The sequence below is a fragment of the Pelodiscus sinensis genome, chromosome 2 (genome assembly GCF_049634645.1).
Source record: "Pelodiscus sinensis isolate JC-2024 chromosome 2, ASM4963464v1, whole genome shotgun sequence".
NCBI classification, from domain to species: Eukaryota; Metazoa; Chordata; order Testudines; family Trionychidae; genus Pelodiscus; species Pelodiscus sinensis.
In genome coordinates this window covers 170,813,870-170,838,109 of record NC_134712.1, presented here as the reverse complement: position 1 = coordinate 170,838,109, position 24,240 = coordinate 170,813,870, and the positions used below count along the sequence as shown (strand labels likewise).

Below are 24,240 nucleotides of genomic sequence, written 5' to 3'. Positions count from 1 at the left end.
TCGTAAGTTGCTCCCGGTGCCCCTCGTCTGCTGGAGACCGTCTCCAGCAGACCAGGGGCACCGGGACTGAAGCCGCAGCAGCGGCGGGTTCACGCGCTTCTGAGGCTTTGCCAGAGCAAAGCCTCAGTGGCGCGGCACCCCGCTGCCGCTGCGGCTCTGCTCCCCGTGTCCCTGGTCTGCTGGGGGGGGGGTGCAGCTAGTGTGCCGCCCCCCAGCAGACCAGGCTTTTGTTGTGGACCCTGGGGCAGAGGGTGGACCCTGTTGTGGACTGCTGCTGCGGCTTCAGTCCCGGTGCCCCTGGTCTGCTGGAGACCGTCTCCAGCAGACCAGGGGCACCGGGACTGAAGCCGCAGCCGCGGCGGGGTCCCGTGCCTCTGAGACTTTGCCAGAGCAAAGCCTCAGAGGCGCGGCACCCCGCTGCCGCTGCGGCTCTGCTCCCCGTGTCCCTGGTCTGCTGGGGGGGGGGTGCAGCTAGTGTGCCGCCCCCCAGCAGACCAGGCTTTTGTTGTGGACCCTGGGGCAGAGGGTGGACCCTGTTGTGGACTGCTGCTGCGGCTTCAGTCCCGGTGCCCCTGGTCTGCTGGAGACCGTCTCCAGCAGACCAGGGGCACCGGGACTGAAGCCGCAGCCGCGGCGGGGTCCCGTGCCTCTGAGACTTTGCCAGAGCAAAGCCTCAGAGGCGCGGCACCCCGCTGCCGCTGCGGCTCTGCTCCCCGTGTCCCTGGTCTGCTGGGGGGGGGGGGGGGGCGCAGCTAGTGTGCCCCCCCCAGCAGACCAGGCTTTTGTTGTGGACCCTGGGGCAGAGCAGCTGGGGCGCTGCCGATTGATCCTGCAGCGCCGCTCTGGGCACTACTGGACCAACCCCGCAGCACCCCAGCTGCTCTGCCCCAGGTCCTGATTCAGCCGCTGCTGGTCAGTTTCAGCAGTGGCTGAATCAGGACGCCTGGGGCAGAGCAGCTGGGGTGCTGCTGGGTTGGTCCAGTAGCGCCAAGGAGCGAGGAGCGGTGCTACTGGAGCAACCCAGAAGCACCCCAGCTGCTCTGCCCCAGGCGTCCCCAAGTCAGCCGCTGCTGAAACTGACCAGCGCTGACTACAGGAAGCCGGAGGCAGAGTTGCTCTGCCCCAGGCTTTCTGGAATTAGCCGCTGATCAGTTTCAGCAGCAGCTGACTTGGGGACGCTTGGGGTTCTTAAGTTGAATCTGTATGTAAGTCAGAACTGGCGGTCAGTTTCAGCAGCGGCTGAATCTGGACGCCAGTTCCGACTTACATACAAATTCAACTTAAGAACAAACCTACAGTCCCTATCTTGTACGTAACCCGGGGACTGCCTGTATAGCATATATCATATCATTAACTGTGCACCTAGATTTTGTGGTTTTTCTTTTTGCTTATTATTATTGATTATATTTTTGGTATGCTTTGTTCTCTTTCAGGAAGGAGTGATGACAGAATCTGAGATGCAGTGTGTTGTTCATTGCAAAAACCCTTCTCAGCTGCCAGGAATGTGTTGCCCGACTTGTCCGGGTAAGATATTTGAGAGATTATACTCTTCATCTGAGCATAATATTTCTAGTTATTGGAATTGGGTAGATGTCCACTACAATGGAGGGATTAGGAAGAAAGTTACTGAAATGTGGACAAAGAAAATAGAACATATTGAGTGGTGTAAGAAATAGAGTGACTAGATTTTTTTTTTGAACACCCAAACTGGGACATGTTTTTAATGGTGTTTAATAGGAAAAAAAGGTAGTATAGAAATGTGCTTAAGAAATTTAGAAGGCAACTTGACTAGTTTTTCATGTGTGTGGTATTCCAGAGGTTTTGGCAGCTGTGCAAGTCTGGCTGGGGTTTATGTTTTAGGGATAAATGCAGAGAAGGCAAATGGATTGGGGCCAGGAGTCACAAGTCGCAGTAGAAGTAGGAAGAGAGTCATTTGGGGAGTAGAAATATGGAGCTTATGTTGATTCTGCAGAGGATTATTTAGGCTCAATGTATGATATGACTGGGTGATAATAAGAGATGGTTTGTAGGGTTGTTTTGTGGATAGTTTTGTCAAAATAGCCTTTCTTATAGGAACGTATAACTAGGAGAACATTGCTTCTTTAGTGATGTATTTGGCATGGTATGTTTCATTTGCTATTATATCATTCCAGATGTAATGTGGATAAGCACAGTGGTAAAAAAATGAAATCTTCTATAAATAGGGAGTTGATTTATAATGGTAGTCCTGAGGCAATGTGGCACAAACTGTCTGCCATAAAGGACATTCTTTATGTAAATCTGTGAAAGCTCTCCTTCATCATCCTCCATTCTGGCACAAACCTGACTTTTTAGAGGTCCTAAGACTTACACAGGTTACATTTTGTTGTGGATGCATATAACTGAAAAGGAGAAGTCACACTTACCCAAACTCTGCTTTTCAGGTTGTATATTTGAAGGTAGACATTACCACGAAGGGAAGGAATTCCAGCCTGAAGGAAACAAATGCACCAAGTGTTCTTGTATTGTGAGTATTTCTCTCTGATATTGTAGCCACCAGTATGATCTTCAAAAGTCATTATCATCATCATCATCATTATTTGCAAAATTATATAAGGGAGGTGATATGAATACACATGCTTCACTCCTTTGATTTTTGGAGTTCAAGCTTTATTTGAAGATTTGACTTCACATTTACTCTTTATAGCACTACTTACTTTCACAAAGCAATATACTTTTCACGACTATGTGTAGTTGAGGAAAATAGAGCAATGTATTGGGGACCTGGGGATTTGATGTTCCAAATGGTGGGCTGGTTCTGAATGAGAGCCTTTTGTTTCTTGTTGAGATCAGGTTACAGGAAAATATGATAGTAAATGACATCTATTGGCCAACATCTATTTTATGTATGTGTCCTACTGATCTTGCATGAGGTTTCACATCAGAAGCACATGGCAAGGTGCATAAATGAATCCTGTGGGTTATGTTGCTTAATGAATGGTAGATGGCTAATAAAGTTCTCACCACCTTTACTTGCCTTTTATAGACTGGCTGATTCAGTTGGCATTGTGTTGGTGCAGCTCTCACCAGTGAACTAATTGGTTCAGCATAAGCCTTTTGAGGACTAAATATTAAGATGTGGTTTTGTACTTTTAGCATCCTAGGAATTGTCCCATTACAAAGACAATGATCTGAGTGTTTACATCTACAGTGAAACCTTTGTTATCTAGCACTCTGTTAACCAGTATCGTTGCCCGCAGCCATAATTCTGTCACATCTTCAGGTGCACAGGCCTGGCTTGGTTTACCATGATTGGCTTAACAATTTTTTTTATTTAAGAAGTACTAATAATCTTTAACTCAAAATAGAAATGTGAGACTAACTGCCTCACACTACAAAATTACCAATATTAAAAACTTGAGTTTTACTATTATTGTCCATTGGTTTTTCCTAGGTTGATGAAACCCTCAGATAACTGGAATTTTTAGATAACCAGAATGCACTAATCCCCAAATGTGGCGGATAACACAGGTTTTACTGTACAATCATGTGAAGCCCCAGAATAGAGGTAACTTGGGAAGTTTGCAGATGTAAAAACTTCCCTCATATCCCACTGGATCCCTGACTGAAATGTCTAAACTTTTTTTCCAGCTCAGTGCTGGATCATCATTCTCATCATCTGCAGATGATAATGCTCCTGTGTATTGATTGACATCTTAGAAACAGTTAGATTTTATATAGTAGTGCTTTTTATTTTTGGGCCTCAATGAGGCTTACAAAGGTGGGTAAGTATCATTATCCCATTTAATATGGGGAAACTGAGATGTAGAATTTAAACAGCTTGCTCTGAATCACATAAGTCCATGTCAGAGCCAGGATTCAAACTTGGATCTCATGGCTTCTAATTCTATGTCCAAGTTCATTTCTTGGGGCTACCCTACAGCGGTTTTAGCTTGACACTTATGAAAGGGCGTACTTGGGCTCTTATCCTTGTCCTGCAATTTTGTGTATGATTAGCAATTGCATCCTTGTCTTGATGAGATTGTTCCCAAACGTCTTTAAGAGGCATATAAACTGATAAAGAATAAGAAGTCACCAGAATCCAATGGTATGTCCCAAAAGTTCTGAAGGAAATCCAGTATAAAACTTCAGGATTATTAAATGTGGTATGTTACCTGTTACTAAAATCAGCCTCTAAACCAAAGGACTGGTTTTAATACCATTTTTTTAAAGTAATTACAGTCCAACAACCCTAAAGTCAATACAGGCAAATTGATTGAAACTATAGTGAAGAACAGAATTATTAAATACTTAGGTGAACATAATATAATACAGATGAGTCAACACCACTTTTGGAAGGGAAATCTTGCTTCACAAATCTCTTAGAATTCTTTGAGGGAGTGAACAAACATGTGGACAAGAGCAATCCAGTGGATATTAGACTTTCAGAAAGCCTTCAACAAGGTCCTTCATGCAAACCCTTATGCAAATTAAGCAGTCATGGCATAAGAGGGAAGGTCCTCTCATGGATCAGTGACTGAAAAAAAGACAGGAAACAACGGTAGGAATAAATGATCAGTTTTCAAAATGAAGAGGGTAAATAGCAGAGTGCCCCCAAAGATCTGTACCGGGACCAGTACTGTTCAATATATTCATAAATGAGCTAAAAAAGGGGGTAAAGAATGAGTAGCAAAGTTTTCAGAGGTACAAAATTATTGAAGATACAAACCTCTTTTCTGGGTGTCCCTGAACCTTTGGCTGTCAGAAACTGGGACTGGATGAATGGGGTAGATTTCTTAAAAAATTGTTCAGTTCATTTCCTTGGAAGCATTGTCAACTATTGGAAGAGAGGATACTTAGCTAGATGGACCATTGGTCTGACCTAGTATCTGCTATTCATAAGTTCTTATGGTCTTACATTGAAATCAAACCTTAATACCACTTAGGAGAAAAGACATACTTCATTAAGTTGCTCTATAAGACTAGTAAAGTACAAGACTTGATTGCTAATATAACCATGGATGGGCAAAGTGTCAGCAATAATTACGTGACATGTGCTTTAAAGTTTCAATAGAGACAGACAATGACTTGTAGCACTTACGGCTGTCTTTTTTTTTTAAAAGGAAGACTAAATGGTGTTTTAGAAATATCTTTTTCTAATGTTACTGCAAAGATGTAAAAACATTTGAAGGAAAAAGTCAGCTTCTAATCTGTGGAAGTGCTACTGAGTTATGACTAAATCATTGTTACTGTAATAAATTAGCATAGTCATAGACTTGTTTCAAGTTTTCATTTTTAAAATACATTGCATATATTCCACATAAGGCCTCTGAGGCTAGGTCTAGACTGTGGTGTTTTTGCGGAAAAAGCTACGCAAAGTACGTTCCGCATTTTGCATAGCTTTTTCCGCCTTTTTTTTTTTTTTTGGAAGAGGCTTTTTGGGGCCACATGGTGGAAAAGCCTCCTCTTTCGGCAGAGCCACTATGCCTCGTGAAACAAGGTATACAGGCTCCCCAAAAGAATGTGTTTACTCTTTCGTGGAAAAAAAATAGAAGAGCAAATGCGTTCCTTGGACACTGGAAGTATCCTGTAACAACCCTGTGGTATAGACATAGCCTGAAATGCTAAGTGTCTTCTGTGAGGTGCTGAACATTCTCAGCTCCCAGATGTGGTCAATGGACTCTCCTTTCACTTGAAACTGTTTTATGCTTTTAGATTGGTGTGAGTTCATTGGCTTCACTGGGCTTTCTTCTGATTTCTACTAGCCCAAGTGACTGGGGAATTAGGTTTAATGGCAATTGAGGCTACTCAGTGCCTGGCAGGAAGTGCTTAATATTTTATAAGATATGACCTGTAATGGTCTAAATTAATCCTTGGTATAAGTAGGTGCAGCCCCTCAGAGGGCAGTGGAATTATGCTTGCCCAGCATGCAGGTTTGGCTGTTAGGCTGTGTCTACACTACATGCCTCTGTCGGCAGAGGCATGTAGATTAGGGTTGTAGGCAAAGGTAAATGAAGCCGCGATTTAAATGATCGCGGCTTCATTTACATTTACATGGCTGCCGCGCTGAGCCGACAAACAGCTGATCAGCTGTTTGTCGGCTCGCCGCTAGTCTGGACGTTCCCCCTGTCGACATCAAAGCCCTTTGTCGGCAGCCCCGTTATTCCTCGTGGAATAAGGTTTACCGGGGCTGCCGACAAAGGGCTTTGATTGTTTGTCGGCTCAGCGCGGCAGCCATGTAAATGTAAATGAAGCCGCGATCATTTAAATCGCGGCTTCATTTACCTTTGCTGAATAAACAAATCTACATGCCTCTGCCGACAGAGGCATGTACTGTAGACGTACCCTTAGTGACTGCCACTTTGACTTCATCAAACAGGGATCACATGTTACTCTGCATAATGAATTGCCAACACCCAGTTCTTTCTTTATCAAACCTCCTCTACTTCTAAAAACCCAAAATCCGCACAGCTGCACTGAGTGAGGTAAGATGTGACATTTGTCATGGGGAGAAAAGAGGTGGGAACCTAATGGATCAGATCCAAAGTCCATTTGTGTCCTGCCTCTGATACTGGCCTGCGCCAGCTACCTCAGGGAGGAGGTCAAAGAATCCTGCAAAGGTAGATGTAGGATAATATGCTCTTCAGAGAGGTCTCATTGTAGCCTCTAACAATTAGAGGTTGACTTAAACCGTGAACATGAGTTTTAATATCCATTCCGAAAAAGGCTGTAGTATTTCATTATCACTGCTGGATATTTTGCATCTTGCACACAGTAACAAGGCAGTGTTCTTTTGTAACTCATTGTTATCTCTCTTGCTTCCTCCCCACCCCAGTGACAGCTTCTTGCCTATTTTGTTTTCTTCAGAATTTGGGGCCATCTTACCTCCTATGTAATTTAAATTGGAGACAAACAATGGACCAGCTTAAGAACTCTGATAGCAGTTCTGGGTTTTTGCTTTAAAGAAGGGGTTTGTAGTGAATCTCTTATCTGAGCGGTCAGCGGATGTCTTATTTAAGATACCTATCTAGTCAGGCGATAGTATGGGAACAGGCTCATGAGTGATGTGCTGTAACATGTGAAGACTTTATTAGATGAAAGGTATTTCCTCACCCCTAATTAGATTTCTGCTGTCAAGTGAGATTGGAACTATTCCACATGGCTATTGGGGAGAGGAGAGGAAGTGGAAAAAAGTTTCTGCAATGCTATTTTTTTGTAGTGATGACAAAGGACTTGTGGATATAAACACCTTGTTATAGTCACATTTTAGTGTTAGACAAAACTAGGAACTAAGAACTTATCTGGCTAATGATTTATAGTGGTGGGTGCGGAATATAGGTTGTCATATCTGATCTATTAAATGGCCAGGGGATTAAAGTTAACTGTTAAAATTGGGAGAACAAGAATGAACATCGTTTTCTCTGAAGGACAGTCTGCACACAGTAAACTTGTCAGCATAGGTTCTTTTGATATTATTTCCAAAAATCTATCTTACAATGTTAAGGTTGCAAATGTAAGCACTCCACAGTTAGGAAGATTCAGAATTTCTGCACTTCTTCCCTCCATGAAGTGGTGCAGTTCAGTGCTGTTTACAACAGAAGTCTGCCTAGTGAATATGGCAGAAGATCCAAAAATCATAAGAAAGGGTAATTATGACTTATCTATTTATGTGAGTTTAGGGCCTGAGAATAGTTCCAGAATGATTGCACTAGAGACTGAAGTACCGTTTTTATTTGCACAGCATGTACAATGTAGACCATGGCTGAGCAATCTTTTTCACACTTAAGTTTGCACTAGACTGAGTCTGCTTTTATGCTTGTAAAGGTAGTTCAGTCACTAAGGATTTTCAATCCTTATCCTGTCTGCTGAGCTCACTAATAAGACTCACCCTTAGTACCATTTATCTTGCTAGCTATTCACAACTTGAAACTGGACCAAAACCTCCTGTTGTTGATGTATATAGAAGTATGATGATACCTCGTTATCTGTCTAAAATTGGAAGTTCAGAAACTCAGGTTGGAATGACTACAGTTGAGGATATTGACATCCTATTACAGAAAATAATAGATGACGTAATTGGTCAAAAGATAATAGGTCCTCTGATATCCAAGTGACTTGGGAAATAACATCCACTCTCATGGGATGTGGATGGGGCACACGGCAGAAATGACAATTGGTAGAGATGGGATCAAGATATAGTTACACTGCAAGATATTCCAGGATCAGGCTTTAACATCTGCCCATGATTTTGAATGTAATACAGGTTGAACCTCTCTAGTTCAGGACTCTCTGGTCTGGCAACATCTGTGGTCTGGCATGATTTTAGTGAGTCAGATGCGTCTCTAATCAAATACTAGCTAATAACTTTTGGGTCACTGTTGAGCCAGACTGTATTGAGAGTAGTGACATGGAGTCCAAAGACTCTATATTCTTTTACCACTTCACTGAGATATTTAATCCTTAGGATGAGTAAGGTTTCTTCCTGAAAAAGAAAATGTATCACCACTCTGTTGCTTGTCATGAGTAAGTCATCTGGAAGTGAGTCAGTTTCTCTAGGGAAATGTATTGTACCTGAAAGATGGCCAAGTTAATGTGCATCACTTTTCACGTTAGACTGAAACCCATTTGGTGTACTGTAATCCATCTGTCTAGCATTAGCCCACATTTCCTGATTTACATCAGTGGTGTGTTTTGGAGATGACCTCTATATTTCTCCCCTCAATAAGCACCTAATTAAGTGAAGGACTGGTGACTTTAATCTGCTGTTTCTCAAGTTCTACTTCTACAAGACTGAGAGGGAGTTCCTGCTCACATAGTGAAAAAAGTTGGCTTACATGTTTTCTTTCTTACAGCCTGTATTAAAATAGGCAAACTCTAATTATTGTAAGTGTCTTTTCTTTTGAAGTAGCACTTAAAAAAAAAGGCTGGGAGAAGGCTTGGCAAGAAAGTGACTGTGTGAGAGAAATTTCTCCATGGTTACCATTATCTTTTAATGGTAGTATTCCAAACTCATAACTAGGTCCTTTTGATTGCAGAAGCACTCATATACCAGTGTTACCCCGACTCTAGGCTTTGTGAGCTCTGGCATGTGAGGTATGTGGAGGTATGAGGTACTGCCATGCTGAGAGAGGGCAGGGCTGTTGAGTAGCTTCAGATGAGGACCAGTTTTACATGAAATATCCAGCTGAGGGTGAGAGGTAATAGATTACCCCATAAGGAAAACAACTTGAGGCTGGATTACTGCATTGTTCACATGGCTGAATGTTGTACTACTGAACTGGGAGAAATGGGAAATAGGTATGCTCTATGAAATTCACAGGGAAGCAGTTACTGATGTCGGTCTTCTGGAAAACACACTTGCGCTATTTGTTTCCACTCAGGTATATTTCACATCTGCAATACTAACCTGCTAAGTCAGTCTTCTGAAGTGATTAGAAACAAATTGAGTTTAAGTGTGTTAAATTGTTTAAACCCGGACACAGGAAATGGAGCCTCTAAGGAACAGAATGTAAAACTGGCCTGAACCCAAACCTCATTTGTGCATGTGAAATTTTTTCATGCTATTGCATAACCTACCAGCTATAGAATTTGTTCCTGATTTGCATGTGTAAATATGAGTTTGTGCAGGAAATGTGTGCCATTTATGTTCATGGAATGTTTGTGTGCAAAAATGGCGTGAAGAAACCTGTGCACAAAGAAATGGACGTTGCACTGAGGAAAATTTGGTTCTAAACCAATGAGTAGGCCATATATATAATATTTTAGACACACATTTTCTGTTAATAGCTGATTTATAAAGTGCAGTGATATCACTAAGTACTTGGATTTTACAAATGTTGAGAGGTACTGAAAAGTGATTTCTCCCCCACCCCCGCCCCCGCCCTAAAAACTGAACTTGGAGGACAGGTATTCCTAGAGTTTGCAGACGTAGTGTACATAACTCCACCTTTCAATTAACCCCTATTTGGTGGAATCTGATTCTAATGTTGATCGTATTGCAATTGTGCTTAAGTCCATTGTTGGTTGTTCCATTCATTGGGCGTGTTCTGATGCAGTTTCATATTGCCTGGATCTTTGAACTCAGGGCCAGTGTACAAGCACAGAGTAGGGGTTTGAGCTTTGGTTGGACATATTCCTGAAGGTTTCATCGGATGACATAATCCTTAATTAAAGATGAATCTTTAACCCTGGAGACTCCAGGACAATCCTGGAGGGCTGGCAACCATTGGGACAGAGGGCTTAGTACAGAAGCGGGAAAGAGATCAGCTGGGCTTTTGGTAAGAGTACTATATTGCATTTCTCATGGATGGGAAGTGAAGTATAAAAAGATTTATCTAGAAGAATGAAAATGAAGAACAATGAGCACTGATACACATTTGAAAGGATTTACAGGGAAGGCAGGCCTTACTCAGGAAAGATAGTGTGAGACACGCAGGGGCTACAGGCAGTCCCTGGGTTACGTACAAGATAGGGACTGTAGGTTTGTTCTTAAGTTGAATCTGTATGTAAGTCGGAACTGGCATCCAGATTCAGCTGCTGAATCTGGACACCAGTTCTGACTTACATACAGATTCAACTTAAGAACCCCAGGCATCCCTAAGTCAGCTGCTGCTGAAACTGATCAGCAGCTGATTCCAGGAAGCCTGGGGCAGAGCAACTCTGCCTCGGGCTTCCTGTAGTCAGCCGCTGGTCAGTTTCAGCAGCGGCTAACTTGGGGACACCTGGGGTAGAGCAGCTCGGGTGCTACTGGGTTGGTCCAGTAGCGCGGCCGCTCCTCGGTGCTACTGGACCAACCCAGCAGCACCCTAGCTGCTCTGCCCCAGGCGTCCTGATTCAGCCACTGCTGAAACTGATCAGCAGCGGCTGAATCAGGACTCCTGGGGCTGAGCAGCTGGGGTGCTGCCGGGTTGGTCCAGTAGCGCCAAGGAGCGGTGCTGCGGGACCAACTGGCAGCGCCCCACCTGCTCTACCACAGGCCCCGGGCTTTGCTCCACATCTCCCTGGTCTGCTGGGGGGGGCACTAGCTGCAGACCAGGGAGACGCTGAGCAAAGCCGCGCAGGACCCGGCCCGACCCGCGGCGCTTCCAGCTGATCTGGAAGCGGCCGCGGGTCCGGCCCCGGGTCCTCCGTCGCCTTGTTCCCCGTCTCCCTGGTCTGCTGGCTCCCGCAGCAGACCAGGGAGACGGGGAGCAGCTTTTCTCGCCCCGGAGGAGGCGGGCGGCGGGACCAGGCGTCCCGCCGCTCGAGTCCTCCGGGGCGAGAAAATCCCCATTCGTAACTGCGGATCCGACATAAGTCGGATCCGCGTAACTCGGGGACTACCTGTATTTCAGACCTTGTGTAGCATCCTAGATACACACTTGCAGTTGCAAGTTTATTTTTCTAGATAGCTTCATAAGGGATCCACTCATGAGAGCTACCTATGATGGTTAAAGAGGACTCAATACAGAGCAACCTGCAGGATCACGGTCTTCATGTGCATTAACAGCAAATCATTGCCCCTCCCCCCCCAAAAAAAATAAAAATAAAATAAACCAAAACAACCAACCCTTCAGACAGTGGGCTGGAGACTATTTCTCCTTGTTTATACATTTTTTTATTCAAGAAACTTAGAAAAAATGAATTCCTCTTTGAAGACTGTATACTGTATGTGCCAAGTCTGAAATTGTAAATCCACTTAATTTTGGTTACATCCAAGTATAAAAAAAAGTGTTTGAACAATCTTTTATTTAAAAACAAAATGTCTGGAAAAATACTATTTTTTTTCATGCTTCAGTATCTGTTTAACCATGTTTGAACTTTTCTTCAGGCTATCTTTAAAAAATCAATGCAGGTCTAAGAATGAGTTTGAGAACTTTCAGACCAAAAGGAATCTCTGGAGAAAACGTTAAAAATGAACAAAAAATAAAGTCTTATGGTAAAAATACAAGCAGACTAACCAAAGGGTTTTTTTAAAAAACAAACTTAAACACTTCAATAATGATGATAATAATAATACGTAGAATCATAGCAATGTAGGGCTGGAAGAGACCTCAAGAGGTCTCTAAGTCCAGCCCCATGGGCTGAGGCAGGACCAAATAAACCTGTTACCTCACCGATCCCTGTTGTTAGAAACCTGCAGTGATGGGGTTTCCACCAGTGTTCCTTCTAAGCTGTGTGGCAGCACAGCTTCACAGATCATTAATCAGCCCCGCTTGGTCAGTCAGCTCCTTACAGGGAGCCCTGAACCTGTGACTGGGTGGAGCTGATTAATCACCTGTGAAGCTGTTGCACAGCTTAGAGGGAACACTGGTTTCCACGACCTTCCTTGGAATCATATTTCAGAATTTAACTATCCTTATAGTTAGGCAGTTTTTGCTAATATCTAACCTAAATCCCCCATTCTTCAAATGAAGCCCAATACTTGTTCTACTTCCAGTGAACATGGCAGGCAATTGATCATCATCCTCTTCATAACAGTCCTTAGTGTATTTGAAGACTATCATCAGGTCCCTTCTCAGGCCTCTTTTCTCAAGCCTAAACATTCTTTTTAACCTTTCCTCATACATTAGGTATGCTAATGCTTTTGTCACTTGTCCTCTGGATTGCTCTCCACTTTGTCCACATGTTTTCTTACAGTGTGGCACCCTGAATTGGACATAGTACTCCAACTCAGGTCTCATCAATGCTGAGTAGAGCAGGACAGCTCTGTCCCATGTCTTACCACTGTCCTGTGAATATATCCCAGAGTGCTCAGGTTTTTGTTTTTTGGGTTTTTTTTTTAGCTGCATCACTTCATTGACTGATATTTAATTTCGGATCTACTATAATCCTCAAATTTTTTTTTTGGGGGGCAATACGACCACCTTGCCAAATATTTCCCATGTTGTAGATGTGCATTTGATTTGTCCTTAAGTGAAGTACTTTTCACTTGCTATCTCGGGGTGGGGGAGCCCATCGCTGCTGGGAGACCGGGCAAGATGCCTCACTCCGCACTCTGGCTCCAGTTCGAGCTTTTATCGGCCAGGCGTCAAGACTCAGCGGCCTAATCCGCAGTGCCCTCCTGGCAGCCAAATCTATCTTATTCCAGTCTGCAGAGCAGTCAGGCCCAGTGGCCAAGTTTTTATCACTATTGGTTCACCTCCCCATTAGCGATCTAGGGAGGTGGGGGTAGGGGATCCCGGGCCCTCCCTCTACATCAGGCCCCAGGCCAAAGCCCTCTCCGTGATATTTCCCACTACTGGCTCAGCAGGGAACCCACCCAAACCACACCGAGCTCGCCGGGAGGCTTCCAGCTCCCTGCCCTGCGCTACTTCCTATCCTCCTAGTTAGTAGTTCTCCTGGTCGTCTGCTTGCCTTGGTCACTGCTGTGGTGGTGGTGGCTGCTGCTGCTGCTGCTGCGGTGGTGGTGGCGGTGGCGGCTGCTGCTGGGCCAGCGGGGGCAGCTGCTTCTGGATTTCGGAAGGAGTTCCTTCCCCTCCTGTGGTCAGTCCCAACTGAGGTGCTCCTCAGGCTTTTATACTGGGCCTGTGGTTGGAGCATGCCCAGCAGGGCTGTGGGGGAGAGGCCTTTTCAGCCCAGCAGGCCTGGTTAAGCCCTCCCAGGCCAGTACTGGGTTGGTACGCCCTCTCACACTTGCCTTTATTGAATATTGTCTCTTGAATTCAGACCAATTTCTTAAATTTGTCAAGGTCATTTTGAATACTAATTGTATTCTCTAAAGTGTTTGCATCTCTCCCAGCATGGTATCCTTTGGAAACTTTATAAGCATGTTCTCTACTCCATTATCCATGAAAATACTGAATAGTACTGGTCCCAGGACTGACCCTCTGAGACTCCACCAGTATGAAAGTGAACCACTGGTAACTATTCTTTGAGGGTATGTCTAGACTACAGGGTTTTGTTGACAGAAGTTTTGTCGACAAAGAGCGCCTAGACTACATCCAGTTCCGTCGACATAGCAAGCCGCTTTGTTGACATAACAGTGTGGACACAAAGGACAGTGTAGATGCAATAATGCCTTCTATCGACAGAACTCTGTCGATAAAAGGTGTTGTTCCTCGTAGAATGAGGTTTACATACATCGACAAAACTGCTGAGTTTTGTCGACGTTATGTCGACATAATTCAAAGGCAGTGTGGATGCAGGTATAGTTTTGTCGACAAAAGTCCACTTTTGTAAACAAAACCCTGTAGTCTAGACACACCCTGAGTGTGGTCTTTCAACCAGTTGTGTATCCAGCTTATGGTAATTTCATCCATACTACATTTGCCTAAGGTTTTTTTTTTGTGAGCTTGTCATGTGGGTCCGTCAAAAGTCTTACTAAAATCAAGATCTATTGCATCTACTGCTTTACTCCTATCCATTAAACCAGTAACCCTATCAAAGAAATAAATTAGTCTGATTAACTATGAATTATTCTTGACATATCCCTGTTGGCTGTTCATTATAATCTGTGATTTTCTAAGGGTGCATCTACACAGCAGGGTTTAACTCGAAATAAACTATGCAAATTGAGCTACGTCAATTGATCAGCTTATTTCGAAATAGGGAGAATCTACAGAGCACTTATTTCAAAATAGAGCACTCTTCCTCCAACCTCCCTTACTCCTTGTACAATGAGGGTTACAGGAGTTGGAGTAAGAAGTCCTCCAGCTTGACAGTATTTCAACATTATTTGGAAATAACTGCCTGCTGTGTAGATGCTGACTAAATTATTTTGAAATAATGCTAGTTATTTTGAAATAATGTTGTTGTGTAGACATACTAAGTGCTTACAAGTTGATTGTTAAAAAATTTGTTCCAATATATATTGACATATTGCATTTAGCTGCCTGGTTTAGAATTCTCTTGTTCCTCTCGGTTCTGCATTTTATAAAATAGTTACTGTGTTTAAATGTCTCCAATCCTATGGCCCCTCATCCATACTCCCATGATTCTCAAAGGTTATTGTGAAACAGTCTAGGTTTGTTTCAGTTTGTTCCTTAAGTATCCTGGGAAGACTTTCAGGGTATGTCTACACAAAGTTAATTCGAAATTAACTTTGATGTGTAGACATACCCTGAAAGTCTTCCCAGGATACTTAAGGAACAAACTGAAACAAACCTAGACTGTTTCACAAAGTTAATTCGAAATTAACTTTAATAGTGTCTACACTGCCCCTTTTGCTTGAGGTCCCACCTCTTCTGGCAGTATGGAAACCAGGCCTCCCACCTTGCTCTGGGGCTTAGCAAGTCTGTCAGCACCTCTGTGTGGAAAGCAAGCCTTGTATGATGATGATAAAGGGTATATCCTCTATAGGTGTAAGTCAGGGCTACTCAACATGTGGCCCTCGGCCTGTTTGTTTGTGGCCCTCAGTGTGGTTTGGGTTTACACGGGGCTCAACACGTGGCCTGCAGGTGGGAGCCAAAACAAAAAAGTAGTCAATATAATGGTCTTCTGTTGATATGCATTTTAGTAATTAAATTCCTGGACAGTCATTGTTTGTTAAACATGCTGTCATATGGGTGGTAAATATTGCATTTTATTAATATCAGCAGAATTGACTTAAATGGGGCCTGTATGTTGTGTAATCTTGCCTTAATCTTCGTATTCATGCTCATCAATATGAAAAAATTATTTGCATATATGTTTGCATGTATAAGCAACCACACTTAAGTTGCGGCCCTCAGCATGTGCTGTGAGTATCATTTGTGGTCCCCAAGGTTTCCTAAGTTGAGTAGCTCTGGTGTAGGTTGTCAACTCTCCCGACTTCAACGGAGCCAACAATTTACATCATCTGAGGATCTGCTCAGTAGTTTGTAAAATCCTCCGATTAACAAGTCAGGATTGGTTGGTCTTATTGAAAAAGAAAGATTAAGTACACAGAGTTCTGAGGATAAAAGTGGGCTGTTAACAGGCTGCCTCTGATGAAGAGGCTGCTTTGTACGGGTCTTTGGCTTCACTGAGGCTACATCTGCACTGCAGGAATTTGTCAGCAGAGACAATGCAAATGAAGTGCCATTGCCTCAGCAGTTCTTGTGCTCTAATTTGCATAGTCTCTTCCAATTCATTTTGCGGAAGAGGTTTTTGTGCAAAAAATGCAGTGTAGATGGGGCAATTTGGTACCAAAAAACCCTTTTGCACAAGAACCCTTATTCCTCCAAAAAGCAGGTATACAGGATCTTGCGCAAAAGGGTTTTTTGCCCTATCTACACTGCATTTTTTCCACAAAAACCTCTTCTGCAAAATGGATCAGAAGAGACTGTGCAAATGAGAGTGCGAGAAATGATAATGAGTGCTTCATTTGCATTGCCTCTGCCAACAAATTCCTGCAGTGTAGATGTAGGACTGTGTGACATAGTGGGGGTGCTGTCTGCTCTGTAACCTGGGGTTCCCCTACGCTGTGAAGTGTGATTCCACTGACTCACCCCCATGTGTATTGGCCCAGACACCTAGTCCCAGCCTGAGGAGATAACAAGGCTTTTCCTAGGGGGAGAGAGAAAGGAAGGGGAGGCGGAGATGGCCACCTGACTGGGAGACAGGACCTGGGAGCTGGGCAGTTTTTGGCTGGAAAACCATGAAGTAAATAGGCTAAGCAGAGTGCTGGTAGTTGATGGGCTGATGCACCCCTACCCCAAGGGGTCTAGGGCTGCTAGTCCCTGATGCCTTATGTTCACATCACATCTATGCTGTGCTATATCTTGGAGAAGCAATAAACCCTCTCTATTCTACTGGCTGGTGGAGTCTCAGCGTGTTGCAGACAGGATGCAGGATCGGGGAGGGAGGGGGGTCCTCGATGCAGTCACAGACTGCAAACACCTTCCTTCTACCGTCTTAGAAACTGCAAAAAGTAGTATCCCTGGGATAACAAAAGGAGAAAAGGAGGCATGAGAGTGAGGAAACCAAGGGACCTGTTTAAACAAACAAACAAACAAACAAATCAAACCCTGTGGCACCAGGGCTTGAAAGGACTGCTCACTGCCTTAGATTTGTCCAAAAAGCAAAATGAATTTTTCCTTGACTGTAGTAGCATTTCTTATAAATTGATTTAAATTTAATGTGCATGATATCTCAGGGGGACAACTGATTTGTAAGATTGATTTAGATCTAAAAGATTCCTCCAAGTTGCAGTAGAAAGACTAACAACACTTTCCACTTTTTTACAACCATTGCCATAAACCCAATTATTCTTGAAGAAATAGTTTCAAATAAACTTTCAACCTGCCCTAACTAGGTATCAAAATTAATATTCCAGTGCCAGAGAAAAATCTGATCTCTAATGTCAAGCAGGTTCTGCTGTCATGTTTCAGTTTGCACCCATATTTATCCAGAATAAGCAGGTTTTTCTTCTTCTACCTGGAAATTTTCTATGAGAAGCCTGGAGTTTTAAACGTCCTTATCAATAATTTTATTTCACTGAAAAATTGGAGCTAGGCTAAAATCTTAAAATCAAATAATTCTGGTAATCTTTTTTTTTTTACCAGCCTCCCTCTTCAGCTGAGTGTTCAGGGTGCTGAGCTGCTATTTAAAAACAACTGTATTCAAACAACTAAATCCAAATAGTATAAGAAATTAGTGTCCATCAGCACTTTGCCTTCCCCAGACCTCACAAAATAATCCTCCTTCTGAATCAATCTGAATAGCAATAAAGCCTAGTAATCCTAGTGCAGCAATTGCTGATGCACAACTTCTCTAAGCAACCAGCTGATGGTTGCTCCTGAAGGCAACTCTTAAATCGGTTGGGCTTTTTGTACACTTCTGTGTCTATAAGCTTCCTTAGGCCAGGCCTACGCTAAAAGGGAACATTGACTCAAGATATGCAACTCCAACTACATTAATTATGTAGCTGGAGTCAACATACCTTGTTTTGAGTTTCCCTGCCATCCCCACAGTAGTAGGCTCCCATTGGCTTGCCTTACTCCTCGCAGAAGCAGGAGTACTGGATGCCGACAGGGGCACCTTCTGAGTTTGTTTTTAGTGAGTCTTAACTAGACTGACCACATCGAACTGCAGAAGATCGATTGTGGCAGCGTCAATCTTCTGTTTCATGAGGGCATGGCCTTAGATTTATATTTAGGCAAATGTGAGTGTATGTGTGAGAGAGAGCTTAACTGCATTGTTTTTGTCTTTCTGCTCAGCAGATTTCAGTAGTGCCAGCCTACAAGTACAAAACATTATCACTACAGAAGCTTGATCAGTCTCTCCTGTAGTGTCTGTTTTTGACTATGAATCTGTTTCCAACATGTCAAGCATTTTGTGAAGTAGCTAAATGGGAACAGGAAACATAAATTTTGGCACCTGGAGGAAACCAAGTCAGTAAGACATTTTCTTTCCCTTTGGTGTTACATTCCTTGTGGTCAGATATAGGATTACTGCCTTCTGAAGTGCGGAGAGTGAAATTGTCCCTCTGGTTTTACATAGTATTCAAATGTGCAGTACTTGAATTTCCAGTGGTTGACTCCTTTGACAGAGTATAGGTAGTCGCACTCGCTACTGAAGTACTGAATATAGCAAAGATTAAACAATTGAACAGCTGTCTAGAGCTTCTGACTTTTCATAACAACTGTGAAATTAAAGAGTAAAACTTGTTTGGGGAACGCTGTAGGAGAGCAATAAGCCAAATTTAGTATCAAATATTTAATACTTCAGTGAGATGATTTCTTGTTTCAGCAGCTGATGCTGAGGTAAATTAGGGTAACTTCAGTGTGCACATTGACTAGAAAGGCATATTGTATGGTTAAGTACCTATTTTGAAATATCTTGTCTAACTGCTGCCCTCAGGAGTCAGTCACTGGTTAATCCTCTAAGAGTGCAGCTGCATGACAGGATTCATTTGGTGATGTGCAGTGCATGTACATGCGTAGCCCCTCAGCACAGGTATAAACAGCAGTGGAGACTGTGAGGCATAGATTAAGCCAGTAAAGGCAAGCCTGAAGGGTGCAAGTATGTACCTGGGGTACGTACTCTATGCTTTCTCTACTGGCCCAAGCCATGCCCACCCCCATCTATATTGCTTTTGCTAGGAGTGTAGCCTTCTCTTGCAGGAGCCCCTCTTCCCTGCAAGGGAAGGTTTCAGCAGTGAGGGGGACAGCGGAGTACCTCCCTGCTACTGGAGCCTTTCTCCTCCACATGAAAGGTTCCCATGGTGGGGGGGAGGGGGGAAAGGCACGTACACTACCACTGTTGAAAGTGATCTGTAGTATGGGAATAGCTTACATCATTGCTGCCCCAGACTAGAATTTTTAGGGAAAGAGGTAACGGTGCACACATTTCTGTTCCCAAAATATACAGTGATTCTACTTCTCTGCTCTCTGGCATTGCTCTGATGAAATGTGAAGAGCAGTTGGATGTGTATGCTTAAAAAAAAAATCCACCACTATTTGTTCAAATTTCGACATGCATTTTCTTCTGCACTTGCTTCCTGAGACTGTTTTAGTGGCCATACTTTTTGCCAGTAATGCTTACTGAAACAGTAAGTTTTAAACAAACATAGAAAAAATATTTACCAAGCAGATTTTAAATTAACCATCATTTTTATTGATGTGCAACACCTGATCCTGGGGGTGACCATTGCCAAATCAGCGAACAGAAAAATAATATGCAATGTACCAAGTGTGTCGAGTCAAAAGAGCTCAAATTTTGCATCTCTAACACTGCCAATAAGTCTGCTTGTGAATAAGCTATAGACCAATGAATTCAACAATTTTTGTATAGTGGCTACATTTGAGTAAATCACACCCTTTTTATAACTTATGATGAGCAATAAAAGCCAAATTTATCGAACATGCATTCATTAAGAATTATATTCCTGGTTCTACATGTATCAGAGATAGCATAAGACTACCTTGCTCTCCAACCAGGGAGCAGAAACAAGGATTGAAAAGTATTTGTTCATTCTGGAATAAAATTTAAAGTAAATAACTACACTCTCTTCAAATATCTGTAGTTCAGAAGTGTTTGGATAAGAAAAAAATTAATATCAGGTCCTTTTTACAAACTTATAAAATTAATAAAAAATTTAAAAAATGGCAGGGGCATGTGTTTGAGGAAAGACAGTTTCTCTTTTACAGGCTGGAAATTAAAATGAGAATGTCAAAACTCTAGAGTATTACCTAAACCCCAGAGATTTTCCTTTAGCTTATTAATAAGTGGGATTACACAGAAAAGATATGGTCCAGCATTTCAGCTCTGACATGAAAAAACTCTCAGACTATAACCAAAAGTTTTAAGTTTGGTTTCTTAAGGTATGTTCTTATTTAGATACCAAAGTATAAATGGCCTGATTTTTCAAAAGGGGAGAGAGCACCTAGTTAGAATTGAGGGGAATTCTGCAGCTGCAGCAGTAAGATGAATGAAATCTTGGCCCCACTGGAGCCAGTGGTAAAAGTCCCTTTGACATCAGTGGGTCAGGATTTCATTCACTCTTCATTACTGCAATTCCCCCCCTCCCTTGCTGAAGTTTGAAATAGACTTATCTTTTATAGGAGTGAAACAAAACAGCAACAGAGAGAACACGAATGGGCAATAACTGGCCCGTGTGCTGGACGCAATTCACCAGGGTTAACCATTGGTGGGCCACCAGATGCTTTGTTTAGCAGCATGTCTGCAGGCACAGTCACTAGCAGCTCCCTTTGGCTGTGGTTTACCATTCCAGACAATGGGAGCTGTAGGAAGCGATAGTCTGACTCTCACCACATCCTGCAGTTCCCTACGGACCCTCAGACAGATAAAGTGTCTGGCAGCCCACCAGCAACTAAATCTGGTGAACTAACTCTGGCCCATAGGCCAGTTATTGCCCACCCCAGCTACTCTGGTGAAATAGTCCATGATTTTGATATTAATTTTATTCAGCTGCATTCAATGGTACCATTTTGGGTTATCTGAGCACCAAAAGTGTGTGTACATCACTGAAACAACTTGAGCCTTGGTCAGTGTCGGACCGGGCCATAGTTGTGCCCTGGGCAGCAGGCGTGTGGCGCATGCGCTGTCCGGCCCTGGGCGCGCGGCGCGTGCATGGCCCCGCCCCTGGGTGCACGGCACCCCTTACCACTTCAATCAGGCACCCCCTATAGGCTGGCGCCCCGGGCAGCTGCCTGGCTAGCCCTCCCCCCTTAATCCGGCCCTGGCCCTGGTTTAATTATATTAGTTTCATATGAGTTAATCCAAGGATGAATTGGTTTTAGAATTTTAATTAGTTTTACTATCTGATAACACAAAAATGGGTAAAGCAAAGGGGGCAAACATTATGCAAAATCCTTTAAAAATTACTCCGACTGAGACCAAACATGGAAAATTTTGATCTGACAGGATTATTTTGTTAGAGTTTTTGACTGGTTGAAAATTCACTTTATATATCGAGATTATCTTTCTTGACTATAACATTACTTGTGCAATCTAAATATCTCTATATATTCATGACTACATTTCATCTACAAGACGAGACCCTAGGCTCCCACATGTGGCTATTTGGCCGGTTGAGTGTGGCTAGTTGGCTTGAACAATGTGGCTATTTGGCTGGTTGAGCGTGGCTAGTTCACTATAGCAGCAGCCACTATAGTGGCTACTGTTTCACAACTGGTTGGACACCAGGGCCCCAGAGACACTCTCTGTGGAGAGCGGTGTATAACCATCTTGTTTTCCAGCGCCACCTAGTGGCCTTCTCATGAAACTATCTTGCTCTCCAGGGAAAGCTTGTTTATCTCACCTTGCTAGAATGAGAATTACTGCTGGGAATGGGGCTGAGAATTATAAAGAAAATAAAAATGTAGACCTCGATCAGACTAAAAGGACAAGATGAAACCCACCCGTCTCCAGTGTCTCATAATAGAACAGCTTGATCTCACTGAAAGTTGTATGAATAACCCTGTACCCTTCCCCTTAAATATATCTGGTTGACAGGCAATGGAGATCCTATTCCAGGATATTTAGGTGCCTTGAGTCGAAGTCCAAACAATAAATATTAAATAGATATTAAAATCCATTTAATAGACTAAAATACATAAAAATTATGAGATTTAGTGTACACGTGTCATTTGGCTTTTTTATTGCTGCTCTTGAAACAAAATTAAAATGAATCAAACAGGCAGACACTAGCCTTTTTGCCTGGGTTGCAGTGCACCATTATTTTCTGTTCATTACAGAGGAGGACAGAGCTTTGTTTTTTTTAAATAGTTCCAGTCTTTTTTTATGTTTTAAAGGATCCCTGTACAGTTATATTAAATAACAAGACAGATTCTGCTATTTCATTATTGGTTTGTAATCATTTTATAAAATCCCAAATAAGGAGCACTTCAATGTTTTTTGCACATACCTAATGGTTGTATTAGTCATTTAAGGAAAAAGATTATGTCCAAGGGAATTTATTGAGTTTATCCTTATTTCTGCTAGTGCTTTATAAAAACAAAGGGATTTTAAAGCTGTGTACAAATGTTATCAAACCATTTTCCCCCACATCGCATATTTATAACTATAACATTTTAAAAAAATCTTTAAAAACATGGAGCAATTATATCTTCTTGTATCACTCAACTATTCAAAGGCTGGAAGGAAAAGGAGATAGTTGTCCATTATCATCTTCACTTAGGCTCCCATTCTGCAAAGCAGTTTAGGTACATGTTTTAGTCCCATTATCTTCCATGAGACTTATTTTTTCCCCTCCTCCTCTCCCCTCTTTTTCTGCTATGTATTTGTACCTCTGGACCCCTTGCTCCATTCATCTTTTGTGGGCACAACCCACTTCTTCAGCTCATGATACCATCTACATTTTTTTTGTTAGTCTCTAAGGTGCTACAGGACCATTTGTTGTTTAATTTTTTTTAGTTACAGACTAACACGGCTACTCCTCTGAGATTTTGAAGCACATGCTCAAATTAAGCATGATGCTAATAAGCCAGTACTACTAACTGCAAGCATTCAAAATCATGAGTCAGGGCTTTAAAAGTACAGAGATTGTCATTAAATAATGAGATTTGTAAAATACATTTAAAATTTGGAGACTGATTAAAATACATTTAAAAGTTTGGAGACTGATGAAAATCATTTTCACTTGCAGTCTAAATCAAGATATGGAGAACTGAAAGTCACTGTACTAACATCTGACATTTTCCTGATATGTTTACACTAATGTCCTCGTATTAAAATGTTATCTTACACATATATGCATTTTGCTATTTGAACAATGCTTTTTGATATTCCTTTCCTTGTCGTCGTCTTTTCTCTAATAAGGAAAATCAAGGGTTGGTATGACAAAGTCATTGAATTAGATTACTCATGACACTGTTTTTTTTTAAATGCATAATTTTAAATATTTAGGCTGATAGGCAATTGCAGCATTTGAGTGAGGGGAATTAATACATAGGCTTCAAGGTTTCAGTTACATTAAAATTAAAAGATGACAAGTGGGGAAAGAGAAGCAGCTAGGCAATTAAAAGAGTAATATCAACATGATTTCTAGTTACAGGAATTGAGTTAAAGAGTGCAAACGTTTTTTATATAAATAAAACTACATTAAACATTTTATGTGAACGATTTACTGATCTAAAGGTGAATTGAAATTTATTGGCAAAACATAACATCAAAACTCCCAAATAAGTCCTGCAGTATACATAATTGGACCCAGACCACAGTTATTTTAGACGTAGTTGTAGGAAGATAACAAAAGACCTGTCTTCACTGAAGCATTCCTCTGAAGTTAGCCTACCCTGAGTGAATGCAGCCACACTGTGACAATAACATGTGAGCTACAGAGTGATTGCGTTAGCAGCTGACTCACTTGTGCTAACTCATGCTGTAGCTTGTGCACCCTGACAGCTCAACCAATTCAAGTTAAAAGCACCATGGTGCACACATTAAGGGTTTTTGTGTGTGGATGGGACTTGAGTTAGAATTCTAAATCCGGGCAGTGATGGCAAGCTTTAAAGTAGGACTGCTGCAAGACATGCAAGCAAAAGGGAAATAAAAAGGAAAGGTCCCATTTTCAACCCTCCCCCTGTAACATACAGAAAAGAGTGGCTGACCAACTACTCACAGGCCTTCACTGCTCTACCCTCTCTGAACAGTCCCTTGTTTAGGACTGAGGGAAAAGCTACTTTTCCTCATTCTTTTAAATAATCTGGCTGGAGAGTCCAACCCATGAGATAATTCATCAGCTTCAGACATGAAATCAGACTCTAAACTGAGTGAAGTACTTTTTCATTTTCTGTAGTTTGACTGTCAAACAGAAACCAGAGCTTTGTGGAGCACAGAATTGTGTGACAGAAGACTTGGTTCTTTAGGTGGTACTGGGGATTCAAATGCTGTGTT

General features: G+C 42.5%; 1 protein-coding gene across 7 annotated transcripts in view; it reads left to right on the top strand.

The window, feature by feature from the left end:
* The window catches only part of BMPER (BMP binding endothelial regulator), a 211,958-nt gene that overhangs the window by 47,715 nt on the left and 140,003 nt on the right, over window positions 1–24,240 (top strand). For all 7 annotated transcript variants that reach the window (XR_012901885.1, XR_012901884.1, XM_075921755.1 and 4 more), the window contains 2 exons: window positions 1,434–1,524; window positions 2,424–2,506. Coding sequence is in view for 5 of the 7 variants with exons in the window: in XM_075921755.1 (XP_075777870.1) it covers window positions 1,434–1,524; window positions 2,424–2,506 (174 nt within the window). In the remaining 2 variants the exon portion in view is untranslated. The remainder of the gene's footprint in view (window positions 1–1,433; window positions 1,525–2,423; window positions 2,507–24,240) is intronic.